Source organism: Daucus carota, chromosome 8 (genome assembly GCF_001625215.2).
Source record: "Daucus carota subsp. sativus chromosome 8, DH1 v3.0, whole genome shotgun sequence".
In the NCBI taxonomy this organism is placed as follows: domain Eukaryota; kingdom Viridiplantae; phylum Streptophyta; class Magnoliopsida; order Apiales; family Apiaceae; genus Daucus; species Daucus carota.
In genome coordinates this window covers 30,304,741-30,325,791 of record NC_030388.2, presented here as the reverse complement: position 1 = coordinate 30,325,791, position 21,051 = coordinate 30,304,741, and the positions used below count along the sequence as shown (strand labels likewise).

Here is a 21,051-nt window from a genome sequence, read left to right as displayed (position 1 = left end):
CCCCCCCCCTCCTCTCTCTCTCTCTCTCTCGTCTCTCCCCTCTGTGTGAAGTGGTTGTTTTATTTGAGAACAAGGCAAGATGTTAGGCTCCACGCCGATACTGCCCCTTCCGGCTCCACCGATTGATGGGAATCTTGGTCCTCTCCCTCCATCTGAATTGCAAGATAGGGAGATTCTTGATGATATTGAGGAGGAAGCAAGGCAGGCTAGCTCGGCTTCTGTATCTGTTGCCACTCACACAAAAACTATTGGACTTATTCATCCACCTCCGGATATTCGAACCATTGTTGAGAAAACAGCTAGGTCTGTGGCTAAGGTTGGGAAAGAATTCGAACATAGGATTATGAAAAATTATCCCAACAATCCAAAATTCAATTTCTTAAAATCTTCAGACCCGTATCATGCCTATTATCAGCATCGTTTATCTGAATTTCGTAGTCAGAATTCTACCTCGCAGCAGCCAATTCAAGCTTCAGATGCATCTGGTCTTGAGTCAGCAAAGCCTGATCCCTCGGAACCGTTTCGTAAACCCCTTGAACCCCCAGCAGCAGAGCAGTACACTGTTGGTCTTCCTGAAGGAATTACTGGGGAGGAGTTGGATATGATTAAGCTCACAGCACAGTTTGTAGCGCGGAATGGGAAATCATTTCATGAAGAACTCTCAAGGAGGGAGGGGAATAACCCCCAGTTCAACTTCATGAAGCCCAAACATAGCATCCTGTTTAAGTTTTTTACTTCTCTAGTAGATGCCTATTCAAAAGTGTTAATGCCTCCGAAGGGTTTGACTGATAAACTGCAGAGCAGTGTTGACAGCATGACGACCATCCTTGAACGTTGCCTTCACAGGTTGGAGTGGGAGCGTTCTCAAGAGCAGGCAAGGCAAAATTATATCATGGATGAGGTGCGGCAAGAAAGGAAACAGATGGCTAGGAAGCCTAGGATTATTGATTGGCATAATTTCGTTGTTGTCGAGAGGATAGACTTTGCCAATAACGAGGATGATGATTTACCAGCTCCGATGACACTTGAGGAAGTCACAAGGAGAAGCAAGATGTCGACTTTGGAGGAGGAAGGATTAATTGCTGAGCCTGGAAAGGAAGTAGAAATGGAGATGGATGAAGAAGAGGTTCAGCTTTTCGAACAAGGCATGAGGGTTGCTAGTCTTGAAGAAAATGGCTGCGGTAAGCAAAGTGAAGCCACAATAACCCCAATGAGAATTGTGAAGAACTGGAAGAGGCCTGAGGAGAGAAATCCTGCTGAGAGAGATTCAACTAAATACGTTGTTTCCCCAATCACTGGTGAGCTAATTCTGATCAATGAGATGTCTGAACACATGAGAATCTCTCTCATTGATCCCAAGTACAAGGAGCAGAAAGAGAGAATGTTTGCTAAGATTCGGGATAGTACCACTCTTGCCCAGGATGATGACATATCCAAAAACATTATGGGACTTGCACGGACCCGTCCTGATCTATTTGGTACGACCGAGGAGGAGGTTTCTAACGCAGTCAAGGCAGAGATTGAAAAGAAAAAATATGAGCAACCAAAGCAGGTCATATGGGATGGTCATACAGGGAGTATTGGACGTACTCTCATGTATACACCTCTAACAGCTCCTCGACCTTATGCACCCCATGTCATGCCCCAGCATGGGATGCATATGGTTCACCCACCTATGCCTCTTGGAATTCCCCCACCGCCTCCACCCGAGGAAGCTCCTCCACTTCCGGAGGAGCCTGAGCCAAAGAGGCAAAGACTCGGTGATTCTATGCTCATTCCTGAAGATCAGTTCCTGGCTCAACACCAGGTATGGAGTATCTTTTAATTTTATTATTGTACTGCAAGGTTTCCTTGCATCTCTGTTTCAGTAATTCTGACTTGTCATTCTATGTAGCATTTCTGATTGATTTTTTCTTCTTTGACCTCAGGGACCGGCAAGTATTCATGTGTCTGTGCCAAATGTTGATGAAGGAAACCTGAAAGGGCAGGTACTGGAGATTAGAGTACAATCTTTATCTGAGACGGTTAGCCGTTTGAAAGAGGAAATTGCGGGAGAGATTCAGCTTCCTTCAAACAAACAGAAACTGAGTGGAAAGGCTGGTTTTCTTAAGGATCATCTTTCCCTTGCTTATTACAATGTCTCAGGAGGAGAAACACTTTCCCTTTCGTTGAGAGAGCGTGGTGGTAGAAAAAAATAAGATTTTTTGTTAGCAGATCTTCTGAATTTTGACTATGAAAATTACATAAGCATTCGTCGTGAGAGGTTGGGAATTGTTAAATCGGATTTACATTTGCTCATTAATGTCTGCAACCTATTTGCTCATTTCTGTTTAAAATATATCATCTTGGTGATGGTTTAAAAAACCATAAAAACGTGATTATACCTAACGTAAATTTTCTGTTTCACCCGCCAACATTTTCAGGTTTTTATTTGATGATTATAGTCCCAGAGTTACCTATATATGTTCAGTATCATCCAATTGACAAGATTTCCGTTTAAAAGAGAGTCACTAAACGAACATTCTAGGATGGACTTTTATCTTCATTTACATATCAACATACAACAGAAGGTGCAGCCTAGACAAATTTTACAATACTTAACCAGTCCGTTGTATGAATCTCAACTCAGCTGCTGTACTGTTGAGATCGCGGCCTGGTTTCTCTATCATCTACAAGCTTCGTCATTTTTTTTGCTTTATACAGAATTTCAGAGCTTGTATTCTTTATGCGCTTTGTTCAAGGGGCGCAGCTTCATGCTGTGTGACCTGATTCTGATCACACTATTTCTGAATCCATGTAAGTCTGCAGAAAAAAAGCAAACATCTCCTTAAGATATCTTACTGTTAGATAACACTATTTCAGATTCTGGGACTTGATTATGAGCGATTAAAATGTTCTCAGTATCTCGGAGGTTAAAGTAGGGGTGAGCAAAAAACCGAATAAAACCGAAACCGAAACCGCTAAAAACCGCTAAAAACCGAACCGTATAAAACCGAACCGAAACCGAAACCGAAACCGAAAAATTAAAAACCGAAACCGATTGTGCGGTTCCGGTTATAGCTAGGAACCGATCCGAAAAAAACCGAACCGATCCGATTTTTTAATAAATAATATTTATATATATTATTTATAATTTATATAAAATTTTTAATTTTAAAAATTATAAATTACATATATTTCTGATACTAAAAGTTATAATATCTAGCTGGGCCAAGCACTGATGTTTTATGGGTATGTTTAAACTGGGCTTTTGATACATTCGTTGCTTCAGCCTTCACCTTCAGAGTCCATTTACACTAATCCCTAATTCGTTTACAATCGATCAAAGTGAGCACTGAGCAGTGAGCAGCACAGCAGCGACCTAATTTCTAATCTCCATAGCAAGACCCAGCAAGCCAGCATCCATTGACAGGAGATAAGAAGATAAAGTATGGATGATGATTTGCTGCAGCAACAAACTCAAAATCCTCGTACAGATGAAGGGGTAAGACTCGATTTGATTTCCGCTGTAATACTCTACTTCGTTGTGTACTTTTATATTATGTTTAGTTTTAGTCATTTTGTTTTTACTTTTGATATCCTTATTATTTATCAGTACCCCTGTTAATTTTGTAGATACATGTTAATCTGGAAAACGAAAAGGTACCAACTGGTGAAAAACAAGATGAGTTGCGTGATGAGAAGACTAAAAAGATTTCGCCGGCTTGGGAGTATTTTGTTAAATTAGAAGGCTGTCCAGTTGGTAAAGAAAAGGCCAAGTGTCGGTTGTGTAACGTGGTAATTGGATGTTTTTCACGAAATGGTACATCGGCAATGATGAATCATTTGAAAACGGTATGTCCTAAATCACCACTTCGTACTAATATTGATAAATTGCAAAAGACATTGCGGTTTGAAAAAATATCAAAGGAAGATAAACTTCACATGATTAAAGCACACACCTTTAGTCAAGAAAGGTTAAGGAAGAAAATTTCCTTAATGTGTATCAAAGACAATCAACCCTTTAGGATTGTGGAACACGAAGGGTTTAGAGAGTTATTAAATGAAGCCGAACCAAAATTTAAGATGCCAAGTAGATGGACGGTTGCTAGAGATTGCCTAAAGATATATGGTGAGGAACTAGTGAAATTAAAAAAGAGCTTGGCCAATCAAAGAGTCTCCTTTACCACGGATACTTGGACATCGGTCCAAAACACTAATTATATGTGCCTTACGGCTCATTGGATCAATGATGATTGGAAGATGTGTAAAAGAATTTTAAATTTCCCACAAATTGGAAGTCATAAAGGGGATGCAATAGGAAAAATGCTACTTGATTTATTTGCACAATGGGGGTTAGATCGTGTATTTACTATCACATTAGATAATGCTTCCTCGAATGATAAAGCGATTTCATATTTAAAGAAATTTCTTAGAGGACCGGAGGCTATATTGGAAAACAAATTCTATAATGTGTGACAAAGTATTGAAGACATTGCAAGAACTTTTTGACTACTACTTGAATTTAAGTTTGAAGGGGCAAGGGAATTCAACTTCCAAAATTCAAACTAATCAATCGGATGATTCATGGAATGATGATTTTGAAAAGTACATGGATGATAGAGATCAAGGAGGGACGGGAAAGACGGAACTTGATGTCTACTTGGTTGATGCAAGAGAAAGAAAAGGTGAAGTTTTTGATATATTAGAATGGTGGAAGATGAACTCCACAAGATTTCCAATACTTTCTAAGATTGCTAGGCATGTACTGGGAATGCCAGTTTCTTCGGTCGCCTCAGAAGCTGCGTTTAGCACTAGTGGAAGGACAATTGATGCCTACCGAAGCTCGCTTTCACCAAAAACAGTTGAAGCTTTAATTTGTAGCCAAGACTGGCTAAGAACTTCAGAAATTATCACTGATCTAAGAGGGGAACCTGAAGACTATTTACAACTTGAGAAGTTAGAAAATGGTGAGTTTGGTTTTAAATTTTCAGATTTTACATGTATACTGTTTTCAGTTGTCTACTTGTCTGCACAGTCTGCCTATTGCTTTCATTCTGCACAGTCTGCCTAATTCACAGTCTTCTGTAATTATAAATGTATTAGCCTGTTGAGCATTCTGCAGGAGTGCTGGTAGCTAGTTTACATTCCAATCTGTTGTTTGCTGTTTGTGTCTTTGTCGTCATTGCACTCTATTGCTTTTTGTTTGTGTACTGGTTTGGTCCTAATCTCATAATCTGTTCGTTGTTATTATTTGCAGATGAGCTAAAAGTCACTGGAAATACCTTTCAATACTTGGATATCGATGATTAGATCCGAAAAGGTAAGTATGTATGAGAATTTAGGACATCAATGTTAATCTGTTTTTGGTTTCTGTAAGTATCATATACATCAGGCGGCTAGATGTTTGCTGCTTGATTTTTCTGTAATTATGAGATTATCCTAATATTGACCTGTCTCAAATACTTTGGCCTTTCCAGGTATTGATACAAAATCAGAAAGAAGATAAAATAGTGATGCTTGACTTTTTTTCTTTTATTGTATCATTCTCCTTTTGCACTTTTTTATTAATTCCATTTGAAATTGAGAATTCTGGCTTGTGTGCAGATCACGATTTGCGCGACTAAATTATATTGTCAGCAGCATCAATCAGGTTGCTTATATTGTAATATCCTTCCTGTAAAGTTAAGAGTGACAAAACTTTCTGGTTTTGGACCATCAAGGAATTAAGTCAGCTTTACTGAATCTTAAATATTGTTTGTTTTGTAGTCTAAGCGTGTAACTTTGTTCGTATTGCCCTTCCAGAATATAATAACAGTGTGCATAAGTAAAACTTATTTTCTCTTTGCTCTCTTTCTAATAATCAAATGTTGGGGGATATGTAGCATAGACAGAGAAGTAGACTTATTTTATGTTGAAGTAGACTAATTATTCATCTCATTCTTGCATAGTCAGTCTACTGCAATACTGCATATGGTACTAAACTACTAATTGTCAATTAGTAATTGATATCTGATCCCATTTTTGTTCCTTTCAGGAGGAATATGTGGCTGGAGACGAAGTCGAGAAGCTGTTGCTGAGATTGTGGCATTTTATTACTCTATTATCTTGAATTCTTATTTTGGAAGTACAAATATTGTAATATTAATTTCTCGTATTTTGAGTGAATGAAGACTTTCGGTGTTTATTTTTGTGTATGCGGTTTATAAACCGAAACCGAAGTAATTGTAACCGAACCGAGATATTTAAAACCGAAACCGATCCGTAACCGAACCCGCGGTTTCGGTTTTGAATTTTAAAAACCGAGGGTATGCGGTTTCGGTTTCGGTTTTACTAAGAAACCGCACCGATCCGACATCCGCTCTCCCCTAGGTTAAAGGATGTCATAGGCCAATTTTGAGCTCAGCCATCTCAAGAACCTCACAGTATAATCAATATTTTTCTAGATATCCAAGATTCACAGAAGCCTTATGAGTTATGGTCATACCTAAACACAATGTATGATAAAACTTAGACGTATAATGCAGCCTTGGGGGTTTGAAGGGGAAACTCGTGAAATATTGGATATAGATAAATTCTACGATTTCGTGTCAGTTTGTCGTGTTAGTGTCAAAAATTGCTGGGTCTAATAAAAAGTATTGGATCGAATCATCATGAAAACAACAAAGTAATCTAGGAACCAATAATCCACCTCATCATTTTGTTTTGTTTGGTAATTGAATTCCACAATATATTATTGGATTCCATGCTCTATTATTGATGAAGTGCTTGAGCAGCTAGCTACATATATTGTCAAGAACAGGTCTATGAAAACCCTTGTGATGAACCTAGAGGCTCCACGTCCAACACGCGCAGCCTTTTGCAGAAGGGCAACGTTAAAGCAAGGATTTATTTATATGATTGCTTATTATGGCTGTGATTACCCTAATTAATCTTGTTGATTATTGATTAGAGTAACAATTTCTTGTACATGTTACTCCATCAACTTGATCAATGATTGGAGGGGGCATTGATGATCTGTTTACATCCTGAAATATTCCTGATCCCCGATAGCGATACTACTAAATTTCATGAATTTCAAATATTTTGTTACACAATATCGACTTTAGAAGAGTCAAGGTAGGTAGTGGCGGAGATTTGATCGATCATACTGCGAACGCGGTGGCTCTGGTGAAGACGGTCTCTGTGACAAGTAGGATCGTTTTGGAGATCCTCGACGATTGTTCGCTCGAGGCGTTCGACTTCCTCGTGATACGCGCGAGTCACCTCGAGTAAAGTCGACATCTCCTTGGTCTCTCGATCTCTCTATGATTCTCTCTCGATCTCCCTGGTCTCTCGATCTCTCTATGATTCTCTCTCGATCCTTATATAGATGCAAAAGCAAAGTTCTAACCTTAGTCGATATCAATTCGGATTGAATCAATTCTTTCCCTCTTCGATATTGTTTGTGATGGAACTTAAATTTTGGGCGGAATCGAAATACAAAGCCCAATCCGTGTCGAAAAAGAAAAATCCGGCCAGCTTGTCTATATATTCTAACCACCGTATTGAATTAACAAGGAGAACATATCTCTCGTCTCTCTCCCTCTCTCTCCCTCTCTCCCTCTCTCTCTCTCGTCTCTCTCCCTCCCTCTCTCCCTCTCTCTCTCTGTGAAGTGGTTGTTCTCAAGAGCAGGCAAGGCAAAAAAATATCATGGATGAGGTGCGGAAAGAAAGGAAACAGAGGGCTAGGATTATTGATTGGCATGATTTTGTTGTTGTCGAGATGATAGACTTTGCGAATAACGAGGATGATGATTTACCAGCTCCAATGGCACTTGAGGAAGTCATAAGGAGAAGCAAGATGTTAACTTTGGAGGAGGAAGAAATTGTTGAGCCTGGAAAGGAAGTAGGAATGGAGATGGATGAAGAAGAGGTTCAGCTTTTCGAACAAGGCATGAGGGTTGCTAGTCTTGAAGAAAATGGTGGCGGTAAGCAAAGTGAAGCCACAATAACCCCAATGAGAATTGTGAAGAACTGGAAGAGGCCTGAGGAGAGAAATCCTGCTGAGAGAGATCCAACTAAATACGTTGTTTCCCCAATCACTGGTGAGCTAATTCTGATCAATGAGATGTCTGAACACATGAGAATCTCTCTCATTGATCCCAAGTACAAGGAGCAGAAAGAGAGAATGTTTGCTAAGATTCGGGATACCCCTCTTGCCCAGAATGATGACATATCCAAAAACATTATGGGACTTGCACGGACCCGTCCTGATCTATTTGGTACGACTGAGGAGGAGGTTTCTAACGCAGTCAAGGCAGAGATTGAAAAGAAAAAATATGAGCAACCAAAGCAGGTCATATGGGATGGTCATACAGGGAGTATTGGACGTACTCCCATGTATACACCTCTAACAGCTCCTCGACCTTATGCACCCCATGTCATGCCCCAGCATGGGATGCATATGGTTCACCCACCTATGCCTCTTGGAATTCCCCCACCGCCTCCACCCGAGGAAGCTCCTCCACTTCCGGAGGAGCCTGAGCCAAAGAGGCAAAGACTCGGTGATTCTATGCTCATTCCTGAAGATCAGTTCCTGGCTCAACACCAGGTATGAAGTTTCAGTTTAACAATATGGAAGTTTTAATATTATGATTTCTCATTTTTATGTTGCATCTCTGTTTCAGTAATTCTGACTTGTCATTCTATGTAGCATTTCTGATTGATTTTTTCTTGTTTGACCTCAGGGACCGGCAAGTATTCATGTGTCTGTGCCAAATGTTGATGAAGGAAACCTGAAAGGGCAGGTACTGAAGATTAGAGTAGAATCTTTATCTGAGACGGTTAGCCGTTTGAAAGAGAAAATTGCGGGAGAGATTCAGCTTCCTTCAAACAAACAGAAACTGAGTGGAAAGGCTGGCTTTCTTAAGGATCATCTTTCCCTTGCTTATTACAATGTCTCAGGAGGAGAAACACTTTCCCTTTCGTTGAGAGAGCGTGGTGGTAGAAAAAGATAAGATTTTTGTTAGCAGATCTTTTGAATTTTGACTATGAAAATTACATAAGCATTCGTCGTGAGAGGTTGGGAATTGTTAGATCAGATTTACATTTGCTCATTAATGTCTGCAACCTATTGGATATTAACATTTTGTTTTGTATAACTCCTTCGGAATTTCTCAGATAAGATTTCTGAGAAATTCTAACATCAATATATTCTTATTTGCAAGCCTAATCTCCGACATGCCAACAAATACACAAATAGAATGTTCATATCCACAAATATGACACCTTCGTTTGATTCCGTTTAAATTAGGTATATTTTCCTTGTCAAAAAATAAAATATTTTTTCGTGCTTTATTGGCTGACACTTGACAACATGACTGGATTAGCGATGACTGGATTAGCAATATAGGCTTGTTAAAACCATTTTTTAGTTTTCCAGTTATCATGTATAGAACTTAGTTCATATATCAACATCTTCTCAACGCATGCACCATAATATTACGTAAATAAGTATAAAAAAAATACAGGACATTGTATGGGCAAATGAGTTTGCCTACTCTTTCCATCCAAGATCACTGGTGTGATCAATGAAATTGAGATCTCTGACAGAGGAGAATGCATGTGATAAATCTGAAAAAGGAACAAAGGCAGCCGTAAGTTTCCATTGTGAAATAAGTTTATGTAATAAGTTAACGTATAAGACTTCACCAGGTGAACATACTCCTACATTACAAATTAATAACACTCAATAAAAAAGGATATAATGTGGAAAATTATATACTGGATAAGCTACACATTTAGTTTCAGCAATAGTATCACTACCAAAGCCCAAAGGTGCAAGTTTATCAAACATAGTTGATATAGATTGGGAGAAGGTTTACGTTTTTTCAGAAACTTCTGCATTGTATAATTAGTTCTGATTCAGTTTTGGAGATAACTTAGAAGTTAGAAGGGATGACTAGTGAGAACCTTAATGATCAATCATAATTTAGAACCTTGTAATATGATCAAATGCCAATTCTCATCCATGCATTATTTTCTCCACCATTTGAAATATTACGAGCAAGATCTCTCAAGGAAAATCTGATTAACAAGGGCTGCAGTTCTTGGAAAATGAACACTCGCAACTCAGATTCTCTATGTAGTAATGGACAGTGGTGCAGAAGCGCTTAGTAACCCGATCATGGAGAACTCCCTTCCAATGCTGTGGTAATCATGGTCTTTCTTGTAGTGATTCCCTGGCCAGGAGGAAAAATATCAGTGCTATTGGGTGGTGAGGTGCAGATTAAGCAGGTTTCATATAAGACCATAAGTAGTGGCTCAGTTAGCCAGTTTCAATAGTTTATTGTCGCTCATTCTGTGCAATTTTATTTACGAGTCTCCCGGGAGACTCAGCTCTGATACCATGTTAACGTTAACTGATTAATTCTCCTGAAATCTCGAAATGTTAATCGTCAAAAATTGCAGGGTCTAATAGGAAAGTATTGGATCGAAATCATGAAAGCAACAAACTAATCTAGGAACCAATAATCCACCTCATCATTTTATTTTGTTTGGTAATTGAATTCCACAATATATTATTGGATTCCATGCTCTATTATTGATGAAGTGCTTGAGCAGCTAGCTACATATATTGTCAAGAACAGGTCTATGAAAACCCTTGTGATGAACCTAGAGGCTCCACGTCCAACACGCGCAGCCTTTTGCAGAAGGGCAACGTTAAAGCAAGGATTTATTTATATGATTGCTTATTATGGCTGTGATTACCCTAATTAATCTTGTTGATTATTGATTAGAGTAACAATTTCTTGTACATGTTACTCCATCAACTTGATCAATGATTGGAGGGGGCATTGATGATCTGTTTACATCCTGATAGCGATACTACTAAATTTCATGAATTTCAAAATATTTTGTTACACAATATTGACTTTGGAAGAGTCATGGTAGGTTATTAGTTCTATTAAGATTATAATTGTAGTTGCACGAATATGGCACGCGGAAATGTAAAAAACCAAATGAAAATTAATAAATAAATTTTATAAACAGAAAAATAAAATATTGAAATATTGATTAAATATAAACGAGTTTAAATTTTTTATAATAAAAATATATAGGGATACTGCATACATGACAAGAAAGTGTAATAAGTGTTACTTTCAAACAATGTGGGTTAGATTTTAGTTTAATGTAATGACTGAAATAATAAAAATTATATACATTCTCTCTAATCACCTTCAGTGGTTGTAATTTTCATCAATCCTCCCTCCCTTCAATTCGATCTTGAACTGTATATGATCATTTAAAAAATAGTTTATAATACTTTTGTTATTATATTACTAATTTTATTAAATATATTAAAATTATTTTTTCACTCAATTTATTACTTATAAACAACAATTAACCTCTTTAAATAAAAAACGACCAAAGTACATGTTTTTTACAAGGCCAAAGTTCTCCGGTCCATCACTTTCATAATCAAATTTTCAACTAGAAACCGCGCGTTGCGACGGTCTATAAAAATTATATTAATGATTCAATATTAATATTTGTAGAATGCAATGATTTTGTGGCTGTTTATAAAAAATATATTAATGATTAAAAATTAATATTTATAGTATAAAAAAATTTATATTATAAAAATCTTGATGTAATACCAATACTAATATATAGAATTGCAAAATTGGACTATAATTTATGGTGAAAAAATGAAAATAAACTTTTACACGTAATTAAAAATTTAAAGTACGACGAATCTTAATTTTATTTGTGTTTTTATTAAAAAATAATCATGTTCTTACATTGTCACTTTCATTCAATTTTTTTGGATTGATTGTGCACAAAAACATCTAAATTAAATCCGTGAGATAGCAGTCTATAGCTATCATTGCTTGTAACAACCTTTACTGTATAAACATCCTTCACTTAAAAGTTGCTTGAACGGAGCAAACAGATAATGCATGAATAATATTTTCCTGTATACAAAGTAAATCATATAAAAATTAACAACAACAAACATGTCCGATGAACAAAACAAATATTACAAAAAAATAACCAACAAACATACATCACTAATAGTTAATTTATTCATATCATCCATCAAAATCATGTCAAGACTATATTCTTCTCTCGTGTTTGGATTTGTCGACTCCCACATAGTAGTCTATGACTACCTTTGCTTGCAACAATCATTATTTTTTTAATATCGTGTAAACAGCCTTCGCTTATCAGCAAAAGAACAGCACTACCGAGTTAGGAATCGAGCAAGAGAACTATCACAAAAGAGAGGTAAGGTTGTGGTATTGAGAGAGAGTATGTTGTGTTTAGATTATCCAAAACCTACAACCTATTGGGGTATTTATAAGTGCAGAGATACTTGTGTGATACTCTTTCCCATAATTAAATAATCTGAAACAAAATCAGATTAAAACTCTCAAGCTGCTATATTCCATAAATAATCTAAAACAAAATCAAATTCCGAAACTTGCTTCTAATATATCCGAAACTAAAAAAGGTAATTTCTAATTTTTGATATTTTTCATCCAAAAATTTTAAAAAATTAGAAAAATAGAACAGAGCGATGTGAGAGGCGCCACCTACACGCCCCTCGCTTCTCCTTTATATAGATATATATTGATTATCATTTAAAATTATTATCTTCAAGTGACTAAGGATGAATACGACCATATCTTTTAGCCTAAATATAAAGCGAAAAATTATTAGTATTTTTCAAATCCTTTTTCCCATTCAACTATCCATATCTCTTGAGCTGATTGTTACAAAAAAATAGACTTCAAATAATAGAACGAATGAAATGGACTTGGCCGGGGAACAATGACGTTTACCGGTATTTTTGGAAATGTGGCTAAATCATTAGAAGAGAAGATACAACAAGTTATAATACCCGAAATTAAATATAAAAGCATCGATGAAGTATGAAGAATAGATTGCAATACATTATAGAAATGAAAAAGATGGATCGTAAATGCAAGAGAATAAAAATGAGACTATATAAATCATTGTTTTAAGTGTGGCTGCATCTTATTGGATGCTATATGCATGAATGCCGTATTCGTATGAATACGTGAGTAATCTGCAGAACAGTTTTTTTCATTTAATTTTGCATAAGATTTTATTTTGCATGAAACCGATCAGCAAAACGCTCCATCCATGGTCATATATTTCAAGACTAATTAAGCAAATATGAAAGACTAGTCTAGGTTCATATACGACTACCACAAACTATAATATCCGTTGAAATATGCTCCCTCTAAATTGTTTACGTGTACTGTTTGCACGCATTTTGAGGCTGTATAATTTCATAATTTTTTTTTAATAAAAATTTATATATCAAATTTTTATTCAGAACAAATAAATTTTAAAAATATATTATAGAAGTATACTTTACATGAGTGTTAAAAAGCATGCTAAAAAGTAACGTAAAGAAATGAGGGGGACGGAAGGAGTAACATAATATTTTTTTTATGATATTTATCTGACATCTTAAAATTTTAGATTAACTAGTTCTCAATATAATATCAAACTCGATCTATTTAAAATCTTTCTCTAATATTTTAAAATTAAAATTTTAAATAGGATGATTCTCAATATCGACACTAGCCTCCTTTCGAGAATTCTTTCGTAGTTAACTGTCTTTATCTGCACAGCACATAACATAAAAATGTATATTAGAATGTTCCAGTATATATACACAAGTGACCAAGATATGATGAGCGTATACATACTAATGATTATTACCGCGTTTAGTAGTTCAATTATATAATCCAACAACCTGGAGCTAGCATGTACGTAATTAAGTACAGCTGCAAACAGAAAAGCTCGTTCATCCAGCTCGTTGAAAATACCGTGTAACAGGACGTTGATTTGTTGAATAATAAGAATTTAATAATACAGTGACTAACTTGTGGCGAAATATTATAAATTGTTTAATGTTTGATTATTGTTTAATAGTAAGAGTTTAACTGGGGATCAAGTTATAAAAACCGGACTTGTAAAAAGACCACGTTCAATCCGGTCTTTTTTTATGCATGGATGAAAATTATGTTTCATGCACAAAATTATGTATAATTTTTTTAATAAAATGATATATATTAAATTTTTAATTTGAATGAATCATATATCCAACATAAATAGCACAAATCAAAACAGTTATCATGTCATTTGTATAAAATCATATACCCAATTTTATAAATGTAGCTCTGGCTTGTAAATCCAGAACCCTCATTATACTTTTCAACATGCATACAATGAGAGATAGAGCAAAAATTAATGAAACCTTTCATTCCAAACCGTCCAAATTGAAATTCATGGTTTTGTAACAGTTTTGATGGGTAGCGGTTCTAATTTTTTAAAAATTGAAAATAACTATTTGTGTTGGGTTTCTTCTTAGCTGTCAAATATAACCCAATCTACCTGAATATAGTATTTGTGGACAGTAGACGCGTTGGTAAGATCTTACGGTATATGTTTACATATAAGTTACTGCTGTATGTAATATATTTGACAGAATTATATGTGACCGAATGTTTTATTGTTGTAGTACACTTTATTTGTGTGCTGACTACGTATTGCTTGCACTATATATACCCCTCCTATGCTTCACAAATCACAAGTCCCTTGCAAGTTCCATATATTTTACTTCTCTCTCTGAATTCAGAAATAGAAAGAAGAATATAATGGGTGTTCTCGACCATTTCTCAGACCTGTGCAGTGTTTCCAGCACCAGGAAGAGCAGGAGGAAGCCTTTTCAGGTATCATCATCACCTACTCTTACCTCTCGATCTACTGGCGTATTACTATGAAATAATTTCTTCTTATTGTTAAGTTTTTCTTTGTTTATTTTGGTTTCAGACTGTGGATATTAAGGTGAAAATGGACTGTGATGGTTGTGAAAGGAGAGTGAGAAGTTCTGTCTCTTCCATGAAAGGTTCATCTCTCTCTCTCTCTCTCTCTCTCTCTCTCTCCCCCTCTCCCTCTCCCTCTCCCTCTCTCTCTCTCTCTCCCTCTCCCTCTCCCTCTCTCCCTCTCTCTCTCTCTCCCTCCCCCTCTCTCTCTCTCCCTCCCTCTCTCTCTCCCCGGACACACAGAAACACATATGTTATGAAGCTTGTCGAAAGATTTCTAAGGAGATTTGTGACAATACACTTAAACTTAAAATAACACATATAGCTCTAGCTCCTAGCTGAACAAAGTAAGATGCCTGCAGCAAAATTACTCTAAACTATGCAACAAAATAAAAGGGCTGAATCTTTATACTTTTTGCCACTAATTTAGCTAGACAGACCATTTCGAATCTTCAAATGTCAGAATACCACAGGTTTTTGAATTTTACAGCACTTTGAACTGAAAATACATACTATTTATTTTCAAATTCCAGTCATTTTCATTTTTCATTTTGCAATCACACAAAAAAAATTTGTTTTATGTGTTGATCAGGTGTGAAATCAGTGGAAGTAGTCCGCAAACAAAGCCGTGTGAGTGTGACCGGTTATGTGGAACCACACAAGGTCCTGAAAAAAGTACGAAGCACCGGAAAGAGAGCAGAATTCTGGCCTTACATTCCATATAATCTGGTGACTTATCCTTATGCACCTCAAGCCTATGACAAGAAGGCGCCATCCGGATACGTGAAGAACGTTGCTCAAGCGCTCCCCAGCCCGAATACTCCTATGGTGAAATACACATCACTTTTCAGTGATGATAATCCTAATGCATGTTCAATCATGTAGAAAGTTAGATAGTGAGTTATCAAGTGCTTAAATATATAGCTTTCGAGTTATATCAGCTGAAGCATGCTTGATACTATGATCTGAGGAAGTATTGTAGTTGTTTAGAATGAGTTGTGAGATTATGCTTGTAATCTGTTTAAGTATTGGTATTATATTTGAGCTTGAAAAGAAGACAGTCCCTCAGATATATGTTGCCTCTTATACGTGATCAAGGTTATTTTTTCATTTTAAAAGAAATTGGGAGAAGCTCAATTCATCTTCCCATCATATATCTTCCATCAGTGAGTGAACCTCTGCATTTTTAAGTTTAGTTTGCCAAAAAAACCAATAACTCGATTTTGTGAAAAATGAAGGCTCGACCATCAGAATCCCAAGTTCAGTTAATAAAATATCTGAAATTGTGCAGACTGATTGATTAATATCAGAAGTATTGTTTTAGTCGAATTAAGATAACAACTCATGTAATTTCCTGGTATAGGCCATCTAAGCGAGTTATAACTTCATAATAGTATGATATTATTCGTTTTCAACTGAAACGCACGACCACGACTTTGTTTTTGGACACGATGCAAAGAGTTGTTATGTTTTATGTCCCTAGCTCCCATCGATTTGGGACAACTCCTAACGCAAGGGCCATGTTACCCACGTTCTTCATTTTGTCTCAAGTATGTATCGGACAGTTGACATATATATGAACATGAGTATGCATACTCTGACACTTATTTTAAGCTAATAATATGTAAGATTTTCAAATTGTTGTCAAATCCGACACTCATGTGTGTGATACTTGACTCTCTGACATGGGGATGGATACTCTAAGCCAAAAATATGTCAAATTTTCAAATTTATCGAATCCCATGTTCGATACTTGACTCTCTAACATGGATATGGAACTCTCACACTTATTTTAAACCAAAAACATCTATAATTTTTAAATTATTGCCAAATTCAACATTCCAACATGTATGCAGGTAACATATGTACTTTTAGCCTAGTCGGGTAACATAGGTCAAGAGAACCCCTTCATCTGCAAACTTAATTTTTCTTTTGAAAATCGAAACAAGCACTAATAAGAGCTGACAAGCTGCGGCAAGTCCTGACCGTCCAGGAGTTACCACGTATGTTTTACAGTTCGGGACCAGAAACTGGTGTCAAAACCTGGGCAGATGATGTCTGAAAAGGCTATTCATCTGGAACTAGCTAGTCTCCACAGACATGCATGTGTAGGAATTATGATAATGTGGCACGTACGGGACTCGGAGTATCTGAAAGTAGACTTTAGGCTTTCTTTCAGTTCTTTGTTGCATGATGGCCTTTTTCTCCGCATCTGAACACACAAAAGGTTACATCTTCAACTTTGTTGCTTTAATTTTGTTTATGAATAGCAATAAAGATCCATGTTCTGCATCTCTAGCTACTCGGTCGCTCAAAATTAATCTTGTTAGCATATATTATTCAATTTCTCTAAATTCCAGAAAAATGTTAGAGATATCAAATTGAATACAAAATTAATACTACAAATTAAATAACATGTATTATACGCTTATTTTTGACAATTGAGTATAATTTAAACAATAATAATAAATTTTTTTATATGTATTTCATATTGTCATTCACTCCTATCACGTCATTTTATAAAAAAAATAAATTTGTATCTAATTTGATACTTTGAAATACTACCAGCATGACTATACTGATCCCACCAAAACCTTCCTAGACTCATCTTTGGACCCTTGTATTCTCTTGATTTCTAGTTTACTTGTTTTTACTCTTGATGCTATAGTTTTACCTACTCTGGTACAAATGATTGAATACAAACTAAATATGAATTAATATTTTTACAAGTATACGGAGATTTATGAGTGCGGGGCTAAATGGGATGAACTCTAATATTGCTATTGAGCTTTGTTCGAAATCTTAATTAGACTCTAATGGATCTTAGATGGATTAAGTGAAATCGGGATCGATCCCGTCATGTCATCTAGCCATGGGTGATGACATATAAATGTGAACGATATCATACAAGAATAATTTTCTGATTCATATTTAATATTTATATTTAGTGATTTATATCGCAGCGACGGTCCGATATTTTTTAATTCAAAGCATGAATTTCACAAATTATGCATGACCCGTATATCCACGCATGATCAGCACCTTTGTTGAAGCAAAGCTGAAACGCATACAGGTGCATGCAAGGGAAGAAACACCAAAAACGTACCATTATAAAATGTTTAGCTTAATATCTAAGTTTTCTTAATTCGTCCCAAAGGTAGATCAAATATATTAAGAGCATATAATTGTTATGGGATCTTAGATCGGATCAGAAAAAGAATAGGAAAAAAAAATAAAGTCAAAAAGGGAAGAAAGTAGTTGCTTAAGTTTTCTCAAATACCTTATTAATTTAGAGTATACTACTATTTATAATAAATTTGCCCTACTATACTCGCAGCGCAACTCTATATATATATACAGTGCAGACATGCAATTAAGTAGACGCACCGTAAATTAATTAGTCATTTTAGTTTCATGAAAAAGACTTCATATTAATTTAATGAACTTAGTTATCTACTCCTTCTGTCCCAAAATAAGTGTCGTTTTGACTTTCAGCACGTAATTTAAGATGCAAGAAAAATATACTTCTACACATTATTTTTAAAATTTTATTTTTCTGAATAATAATATAGATGTTAAACTTTAATTCAGAAAAAGAAAATTTGAAAAATAATATGTAGAAGTATGATCTTTTTGCACCTAAAATTAAGTGAAAAAAGTCAAAGCGACACTTATTTTGGGACAGAGGGGTAATACATTTGCACTTCATATTCTAAGATTCGAAATTATATATAAATTTAATTAGTGTTTGACACACATATAATTAATATAAAAGTTCGGTCCATCAAACCCCGTCAAAATTATAGACACATTTTTTATTCTATAATTTAATAATGATTTAATAATTTAATATATCGTATTGACTTTATATTCTATTATTAATTTATTATGTCCTCACTAAAAAGAATTCTAAGTCCGTTCCTGGGTGCATTATTTTTAAGCGACAAATTAATGACAAATTAATCTTTATAAATTTTTCGCGATGAGCATTTTATTCGCTAGGAATCTATGATCATTATTCATTAGTATGGGCCTAAACATCTATAGTTGATACTTATATAAAAAAAAATTATTGACTTTCATAACCTTGTCGGCTTTCAAAAGGTTTGAACCAAAAAATCTGATGTCCAGCCCATCACCAGTATTTGTTGTTTCCAATTAACCCTGTAGACTTGCATTACAGGCTTGTAACGCTTCTGGCCCACTGTCCGAAGAAAATAAATTCAAAATATTTAGGAATAAAAAATAATATAAATACAGGGTATAGTAGGAAAGGTATGCTTCCATGGGTTTGATTCTGAAAAATTGTGAATAAATATGTTATCAAAATTACTAAAAGACGTTTTTTCAGAAATTATAAAAAAAAAAATATTAAGCACGGTTTTAAATTATCAATTTTTGAGTGAAATTATAAATTCTAATATACATGCATTTCATAGATCTGAGGATTTTGTATCCTGATAAAAAAGCAAAGCAACCATCACATGCTACTATTTTGCAAGAAAAATAAAATAAAAGCGAAGCTGATTATATGAAAAAGTAGAAGAAAATGGCACATGCTAGTTAGTGGGCTTTGGTGGCAAAAAGAAAAGTAGCCGATGAGTCCAAGTCACCATTCAACAAAAGTTTCTAACTTTTCCCAAGTATCATAATCAGATACTTGACGAAAAAATGTAAAGAAATTGTGACTTTTAAGTTCTAGTAGTATATGAAATTAAAGGAAAATAGCTTTTAAGTTTAAAAATACTTGTATTTGTGTGCTGTTATATATCATAGATTGCTTTGTAATTTCATCTAATTGAGTAAAAATAAAATACTCAACCAATCTAATAATTTGATGCATGATATTTATTCATACTAACTTATAATCCGTGTCATGTATATACGGCCTGTAATATTTATTATTATATTATTTGTATTTTACTTAATTTAAGTAAAAAAAATTATACACATATACTTTTGAATTAAATATTTCGTGGATGTTTAATATTATATAAAATATGTGTTTATTTTTGTAAATGTACATGTCTAAATTATTATTTTTTCCAAAAGATGGAATTTATGTCGTATTATGTTGAGTAACTCATTATTACGGGGTCGTTTGAGCAAACTTAAAAGAAGTGACTTCTTGCTTAAACTAAAGGATTCTACTTCTTTACGCAAACGGATAAAAAAAGCAGAAATAGAAACTACTACTTCCGGCAAACAAACACGCCCTACATAAATCTAACGCAACGGAGTACAACATTGGATGCCTATTTCTCTCAATCCGGATCTCAATGAGAAAGAGTGGAAAAAGCAAATACACAAGTTCATGGGATCGCTAAAAGGAGATACAAAGTGCACTTAAAATAACACCGTGGTACCACTAAACTGCCCTTTTGTCATTAAAGAAAACCTAGTTATAGTAATCCACAGTCAAATGACTAATAATATACTCCATTAGTTAAGAAAATTGAGATATTTCTCAATGTTCTTGATGACTTGTAGAGTATAATTATCACAAAAAGTTCTTGTTGTTTGTCTTTTACTGAACACGAAAGCACATCTGCATTAATAGTATCATAGCCAAATGTATCTTTCGGGCAGTATCTGGTCTATTTCTCACACTTTAATCCGGTGCATGTTGCTGCAGATATTTTGTTTCAGTACAGATATTTCTTCCGGGCATAATTATGTAACTTGGGGCTGTTTGGCTAATTGTATTTTTGCTTCTTTTAATATTTTAAGTTGTTAACGGGAGAAAGTAGTTCACAACACATATGATAACTTGCTTAGAATATAGAAAGACATTACAAATAATATGAGATGGAGAGTGATGAAGAATATCAGAATATAATTGATCTTGTATTTAATCCTAAGATAAAGAGAGAAAGTGTTCTTTAACGTTCTCAACAAGAATCGTCTGATTGAGAGTTTTGTAAAAATGAGTCTGAGAAGAGTGACCCATGATAAATGATGAACCCTGAGATCGCTAAGTATAGCGATCTCAGGAGTCATCTTCGTGCTTGCTGCGATCCTTTCTGTAAGAGGGTTTTGGTAATCTTCTAAGATAGCGAAGCCCACTTATGTAAGAAATCTTTAGAAAAAATCAATGTAATTTTTTATTATATTATAGTGATATATTTTATTTATAACTTAATATATTAACATATAATATTTAATATATAGTCACAAATATAATCAACACCATCAAACCATAATGTCTTGCGGGTTAAATAAA

General features: G+C 35.1%; 3 protein-coding genes across 7 annotated transcripts; all 3 read left to right on the top strand.

Annotated features, from left to right (window-relative positions):
• Position 1: 1 nt before the first annotated feature.
• LOC108199478 (probable splicing factor 3A subunit 1) lies at positions 2–9,187 on the top strand. The gene is made up of 6 exons (XM_017367302.2): positions 2–1,807; positions 1,929–2,184; positions 6,017–6,117; positions 6,756–6,853; positions 7,636–8,572; positions 8,709–9,187. Exons 1-6 carry the CDS (start codon positions 80–82, stop codon positions 8,976–8,978), a joined length of 3,390 nt encoding a protein of 1,129 aa, XP_017222791.2. The 5' UTR covers positions 2–79; the 3' UTR covers positions 8,979–9,187.
• On the top strand, positions 3,247–6,166 carry LOC108199480 (uncharacterized). 5 transcript variants are annotated; one of them, XR_001802422.2, is made up of 6 exons: positions 3,251–3,484; positions 3,616–3,834; positions 4,517–4,949; positions 5,240–5,302; positions 5,587–5,632; positions 6,017–6,166. XR_001802422.2 is itself a non-coding variant. In XM_064082696.1 (5 exons), the coding sequence occupies exons 1-5, from the start codon at positions 3,431–3,433 to the stop codon at positions 5,290–5,292; spliced, it is 666 nt and encodes a 221-aa protein (XP_063938766.1). In that variant the 5' UTR covers positions 3,247–3,430; the 3' UTR covers positions 5,293–6,166. The 5 variants fall into 5 exon arrangements, 4 of the variants coding, with proteins under 4 accessions (XP_063938766.1, XP_017222794.1, XP_017222793.1 ...); XM_064082696.1 differs by having other exon boundaries at positions 3,247–3,484; positions 4,517–4,667; positions 4,761–4,949; positions 5,240–6,166; XM_017367305.2 differs by lacking the exon at positions 5,587–5,632.
• A 5,313-nt stretch (positions 9,188–14,500) lies between the features above and the next one.
• LOC108198734 (heavy metal-associated isoprenylated plant protein 21) lies at positions 14,501–15,914 on the top strand. Its single transcript, XM_017366512.2, has 3 exons — positions 14,501–14,735; positions 14,836–14,911; positions 15,421–15,914. The coding sequence occupies exons 1-3, from the start codon at positions 14,508–14,510 to the stop codon at positions 15,711–15,713; spliced, it is 597 nt and encodes a 198-aa protein (XP_017222001.2). The 5' UTR covers positions 14,501–14,507; the 3' UTR covers positions 15,714–15,914.
• The last annotated feature ends 5,137 nt before the right edge of the window (positions 15,915–21,051 follow it).